The 6,811-nt window shown below is 41.9% G+C and overlaps 1 protein-coding gene across 4 annotated transcripts in view; it reads left to right on the plus strand.

Annotated features, from left to right (window-relative positions):
• The window catches only part of PPP1R36 (protein phosphatase 1 regulatory subunit 36), a 31,717-nt gene that overhangs the window by 19,834 nt on the left and 5,072 nt on the right, over positions 1–6,811 (plus strand). For all 4 annotated transcript variants that reach the window (XM_059371304.1, XM_059371303.1, XM_059371306.1 and 1 more), the window contains one exon: positions 1,872–2,006. In XM_059371304.1, coding sequence (XP_059227287.1) covers positions 1,872–2,006 — 135 coding nt within the window. The remainder of the gene's footprint in view (positions 1–1,871; positions 2,007–6,811) is intronic.

The raw sequence follows: 6,811 nt of genomic DNA on the forward strand, positions 1-6,811 counted from the left end.
AATCAAGATCTTGGAGAGAGGGTAGCATTAGGAATCTACACTTTTAGCGAGTATCCAGGTGATTCTTACATATATTTAATCTTGGGGACCAGGGACCTAACAGTTTCAAGGCATTTTGTTGTTTTGTTTTCAACAGCAAGGGGGCTGTCTTTGCTGCTGGCAGTTCTGGCACCTTAGGGGTGAGAAATAAGAGGGTGGGGGCTGCTGAAGGAGACAGGGAGGAGGTAGGCATAATGATGGGTGGGCATTGGGGTGCAGTTGTTTGGGTTATATGAAATTTGGGTATTTTAAAGCCGGAACTCGCTTTATCTATTCCAGAAACTCATTTTTATTCCAGTGACTCACAGGACTTCTCATCGCATGTGATAACATTTTGTGCTTTGTAATATCTCTATTATCCTTACACCCCTGCCTCCACAGCATATCCTCGTATCATCAGTCTAGTGGTTGATATCAGAGGGGGCAGTGTGTTGTCCCTGTTGTTTAAAGTGCATTTCAGGGGCGCCTGAGTGGCTCAGTGGGTTAAAGCCTCTGCCTTGGCTCGGGTCATGATCTCCGGGTCCTGGGATCAAGCCCTCAGGACCGCATCAGGCTCTCTGCTCAGCGGGAAGCCTGCTTCCTCCTCTCTCTCTTTGCCTGCCTCTCTGCCTACTTGTGATCTCTGTCTGTCAAATAAATAAATAAAATCTTAAAAAAAAAAAAGTGCATTTCATGGGGTTTAAGTCTTTCTGAAAATTAAAAGGCAGATAAAAAGCCAATGACATTTCACTTTTCTTTTCGTTTTTTTTTAAATATTTTATTTATTTATTTGACAGAGATCACAAGTAGGCGGAGAGGCAAGTAGAGAGAGAGAGGAGGAAGCAGGCTCCCCAGTGAGCAAAGTGCCCGATGTGGGGCTTGATTCCAGGACCCCGGGACCATGACCCAAGCTGAAGGCAGAAGCTTTAACCCACTGAGCCACCCAAGTGCCCCGAGACTTCACTTTTCTATAGCCATCATTGGAGTGTATTGTTAGAAATATAGTTTCCAGGGTGTCTGGGTGGCTCAGTGGGTTAAAGCCTCTGCCTTCGGCTTGGGTCATGATCCTGGGGTCCTGGGATGGAGCCCCGCATCGGGCTCTCCGCTTAGCAGGGAGCCTGCTTCCCCCTCTCTGTCTGCCTGCCTCTCTGCCTACTTGTGATCTCTGTCTCTGTCAAATAATAAATAAGATCTTAAAAAAAAAAAAAAAAGAAATACAGTTTCCTACTATATTGTACCACAAAAACTCTATTTAGGCTCCAGACATGCTGTAACCTAAGAACAGGTTGTTTTTTGGAAATTTTCATTTGCAATTCAATTGGAACTGGGGAAGTGTTTTCACAGGGAAGTAAGGTTATTATAATTGATGCCAAAGTTCCCAGAGGAGTGGTCCACACATGCTTACTCAGCAAATATAGAACTGTGAGAAGGGAACCGTTGAGAAGGTCAAACATTGAACCTTCAAACTTAGTAGCAAAATCAGGAGCCCAGGGGATGCTGGAGGGAGAGAACTTCCTTTACTCTTTTAACAAAACAGCAGGGAAATGGGCTGCTTGCTGCCTCAGAAACCAGTGTAGGTAATTTGTTAGTTGAGCTATTCTGTATAAATTAGCTTGGCCTATATGTAAGATTAAGGATACATACTATAAAGAATCTATAAAAAAGTGAAAATTCACCATAAACTCGAGATACTGATTATAATGATAAAAGTCAAAGGGCTTGGAGGCCCTCCCTTAGCTCAAATGGAGTAAATGAAAGGGGGAGGTGAGATGCGTTGACTCACTTGTGTATTTCTTTCAAAATAATTTACACTTCTGGCCCAAATGAACCCACATGATCATTTTCTCTTTCAGGGGCCTTGTGGAGAAAAAAGAGATGGAACTGGTTATAAGTAAGTTAGAGGCGGCGCAGAAGTACTTGGCGCAGAAGTACTGCATGCTCGTGCTGGGCTTGGCCATGCCTGATAAGCATCACATGTGCTGTGGAAAGTAAGTGCACACTTACGGAGTTCTGTGAGATCCTTCCTTGCTTGTGTGGTCCTCTCTGGACCACTTTTGGTGCCTTTGAGAAAGTTTCCTTTTTGACTGTACAAAATAACTGGGCTCGGGGGACGCTCAGCCCCAAATATAGGTGCCGTTTTGTTGGGGAAAGCCGAGTTTGGGAAGAGTCCCAGAGTTTACACTGTATACTTGCTCAGTGGCATCTTGCTCTCAACCTGGAAGACTTCCTGTTGCCGATCATGGCCACATGGCTGCCAGGGGCAGGAGGCCTGGCGTGGGCCGGTTTTGAAGGGGGCACTGGGTGTGTCTCCTGCCCTCCCGCTGCTCATTTTACAGCAACGATAGATAGCCATGGGTACGAGCTAGGAGGGTGGGGATTAGGGAAGATGACCTTGTTTGTGGGGAGATACTTTTTTCCTTAGACTGACAGTTTATGTATCACTGTAATTAAAATTTAAGTATCTTGTGGGGCACTGGGCTGGCTCAGTCAGTATAGCATGTACCTCTTGATCTTGGAGTTGTGAGTTCCAGTCCCACATTGGGTGTAGAGATCACTTAAAAATAAAATCTTAAAAAAAAAAAAAAAAAAAAAAAAGTCGTATCACAGGAGAATTTGGAGGCATCAAGAAAAAGCTCTGATCCTTAATGCCCCCTCCCCAACCCCCTTCTCTGAGTGGTTTTTAAAACAGGCTCAAGAGCCACAACATGGTCATGGCTAGAACTCCTTACTTTTAACCTTATAGGAAAGAACAGAATTCATGGTTTCTCTCCGCATTCCCCACATTTTTAAAATACAGATTGTGTTCTACATTTTCTGTGTACCTCATTCTGTTACTCTGCTTACAGAACCTCACCTACAACTTTGAATAGCAACTATAGGTGTTCTGCTGTGTGACATACCAATTTGCCTCACCATTCCTTATGTGCAAACTTACGTGATTTCAGTTTTTCTGCTTTATGGTGTTTCTGCGTCGGATATCTTCATATAAATTACTTTGTCTATTTGGGCTCTTTACTTATGGCTTATAACCCAGAATGTATTTACCTAGAAGGCATCAGTAGTTTTCTAGCTCTTGTTGCATACTGCCAGATTGTTCTCCAAAGAGTCTAGAACGTTTTGTACCACCATCAGCAATAAGCATACCTAGCTCTATTAGATTAACATTTTTGATAGCTTAAAGTTTAAAAAAAAAAAAGCTTAAAGATATTTTATTTGACTTTGAATATCTTTCATGACTGTGGGGTCTGTGCTGTTTTTCTGTATAAAATAATTTATTGCCTGTTTATTATATTACTATTATAATTAATTGTTAAATTAATTACTGCCTTATCTAGTTTTAACCATCTATCATCTGGAAAGTGGGTAATTTATGTGTCCTATAACGAAGCTTGGCCATTTGTTTTTCTAGTTTGTTGCTTGCCTTTGATGTTTATATTTTTACACTTTATGAAAATATTTAAAATCTTTGACTATTTCTATCTTGTTTCTGATGCTGTTCAATAATCATGCAAGTTCATCATCAGCTTCACAGTTTCCTATTCAATCACTTTAAAATTACATTTTCTCAGTGGTGCCTAGGTAGCTTGGTCAGTTAAGTGCTGTAACCTTGGTTTTGGCTCAGGTGATGATCTCAGGGTTGTGAGATCAAGCCCCAGGTTGGGCTCCATGCTGGGTATGGCGCCTGCTTGGGATTCTCTCTCTCCCTCTGCCCTTGCCCTTCCCCTATTAAAAAAATTTTTCTCACATTACTCTAATTTCTTCTGTCTTCTAAGTATCACTTTAGATTGAAAAAACTAGAATTTGAGGTTTGAATTAGTCAGCTTGGGCTGCTGTAACAAATTACCACAGACTGAATGGCCTGAATGGGTTAAACAGCAGAATTGTATTTTCTCATAGTTCTGAAGCCCGGAAGTCTGAGATCAGGAGGCCAGCATTGTCCAGTTCTGGTGAGAGCCCTTTTCCGGGATTGTAGACAGCTGCCTTCTCACTGAGTCTCTCCATGAATGAAAGAGAAAATCACTGGGCTCTACTTCTGTGACTTCATCTGAACCTAATCGCCCCCCCAAAGCCCCACCTCCAAATGTTACCATGATAGTGGTTTTTAAGGCTTCAACATATGAACTTGGGGTGGGGCTAGGGAGACACAAATATTCAGTCCACAGCAAGGTTAAAAAAACACACTGTAGGGGTCCTGGGTGGCCCAGTTGGTTAAGCAGCTGTCTTTAGCTCAGATCATGATCCCAGAGTCCTGGGACTGAGTCCCGTGTTGGGCTCCCTGCTCAGCAGAGAGCCGCCTTCTCCCTCTCCCTCCACCCCTCCCCCACTGCTCCTGTTCTCTTGGTTTCTTACACTCTCTCTCAAATAAAAAGTAAAACCTTTATTTAAAAATGAAAAAACCTACCCTAAAAAAAAAACACAAAACAGAAAAAGACCTACTCTAAAAAAGTAATTGTATTGGCAATATTTAATGTTTAATTTTTAAAGATTTTTATTTTTAAGTAATCTTTACACCCAGTGTGGGGCTCAAACTCACAACCCTGAGACCAGGAGTTGGCGTGCTCTACCGACTGAGCCAACCAGGTGCCCCTTAATGTTTAATCTTTAAACGCATGTGTGCAGGGTCACCTGGGTGGCTCTGTTGGTCAGGTGTCCTCGGACTCTTGATTTTGGCTCAGGTCATGATCTAGGGTCTGTGGGATTTAGTGCCTTGGGCTCAGCGGGGAGTCTGCTTAAAATTCTCCCCCCTCTCTCTGTGCCTTCCTCCCACTCATGTGTGCACACTCTTTCTTTCAAATAAATAAATAAATAAATAAATCTTTAAAAACATTAAAAATAAAAGCATATGTGCAGCACAGACTAATTTTGAGACTGAGAAACCCAAACTGAACAATTCTATCATAATTAGAGATTTTATTGTATCTTTTAGTTCTCTGGATGTAGAGCCTACACTTAAATTATTATACTTTTAACAGTACATTTTTATTACAATGTAATTTTTATACAGACTTTTAAAGAACTCATTATGCTTGAAAGATATGAATTGCCTGGGTTTAGTACTGGTTCCTCTCCAGGAGGTGCTGGTCTTTTTTGTGGTTGTGTGCAACATCACCTGATTTTCTCCTGGCTATTGGATCGCAGTTTAGAAAAGCATCAGTTTAGACTTTAGAGTTCACCACCCATTACTCACAGAACAGATTTCATACAGGTCATTGAGCCAACAAAGGATATCAAGGAAAACAGATTACAGCATGTTTTTTGCCAGTAAAAGTTGTTCATTGGCCATGGGCCTTGATTATGTCCTAGAATGGCGTTTATATTGTTCTTCCGGCTATTTTTATCTAGAAGGTGAGGACAGTTTATTTTGCTAGTCAGGAGTGATTACCTGATTTTAATACATCATTCTTTCACTTCCAGTGTGAATAAGCTAATATTCCCCTGAGAACATTCTCGTGTATTTTCTGACTTTTTGATATACACATACTTAATATTGGACAAGGACACCTTATGCTATTTGTCTCTGGAGTTAAATTAGATATTTCAGAAGAACCAGCAATTTGGGGGCTGTTAATTTAGTGCTTTCATGTTTCTTGAAAAGTAGGAGGACATGCTTTTCTATTCTAAATACATCTGTAAAATCCTGATAATGCAAAAGCTTTGGCACGATTTTGATGAATGTGTTCAGTAAAAGATCTCTGTGTTTGCCAGGATAGATAAGAAAACCTCTTCATGGCATACGCTGTAGAATTAGATCTATTCTTTGTTTATGGCCAACTCCGGCGCCAATCCCACCTCTGTCTTAGGATTTCTACCTCTTCCTTTGCTCTCAGTGCAAGCTGTCGCCTGGTGGATGACCAGAGAGTCTGGCATAGGGATGAGTATACTTGAAGCTCAGATTTATAAATCATCCTTAAGCCCCACTCCCCACCCCACCCTCCCAGTCACAGTTCAATAAGGCCTCTTTCCCCTCCCCCAAACAAATTCCTTTGATATTCTGTTCCTTTGTGCGGAGTAGGCCTTGACCTTCATTTAAACTGGATTTCTACCCAAAGCAGCAGGGGTTAAGTGGGAACGAACTTTTTTTCCTTTAGGGCCTTGAGATGCCATTGGCCTAGCTTCCCCGCACCCTCCCAGGAATGACTAAAAATATGTTACTTTCCTCATTGTAGTTTAGAGCTGAGAGTCTAAGGTAGCAAGAAGGAGTAAGAAAGCATCATAACAGGCCACTGAAAACCTCTGCGTTTTCCGCCAGGCTGGCTTTCTCCCCTTTTCTTCAGAGTTTGTCCTCACAGGTAAAATGGACAGCATTTTTGCTGACTAGCATTAGCATGGTAGCCACTTGCCGCATGTGTCTGTTGAGCACTTGGAATGTAGCTGGTCCATATTTAAATGTGCTATAAATGTAAAATATACACTTTACAAACAAGTTACAATTGAACAAAATATCTCATTGATCATTCTAAAATGCAGATTACATATTAATATTTCAGGGTTTGAATACAATAAGTATATTATTAAAATTAATTTCACCTGTTCTTTTTACCATGGCCACTAGAAATTTTTAAATTACATTTGTGGCTTGCATTATATCTCTTTAAAAAAAAAAAAACTTATTTATTTGACAGCGAGAGAGGGAACACAAGGGTCGGGGGAGGGGGGGGGGTGGGGGGGGGGGGGGGAGGGGGGCGGGGGGGGGGGGGGGTTGGTGGGAGAGGGAGAAGCAGGCCTCCTGCTAATAAGCAGGGATCCCCAATGTGGGCCTTGATCCCAGGACCCTGGGATCATGACCTGAGCC

The sequence above is a fragment of the Mustela nigripes genome, chromosome 13 (genome assembly GCF_022355385.1).
Source record: "Mustela nigripes isolate SB6536 chromosome 13, MUSNIG.SB6536, whole genome shotgun sequence".
In the NCBI taxonomy this organism is placed as follows: Eukaryota; Metazoa; Chordata; class Mammalia; order Carnivora; family Mustelidae; genus Mustela; species Mustela nigripes.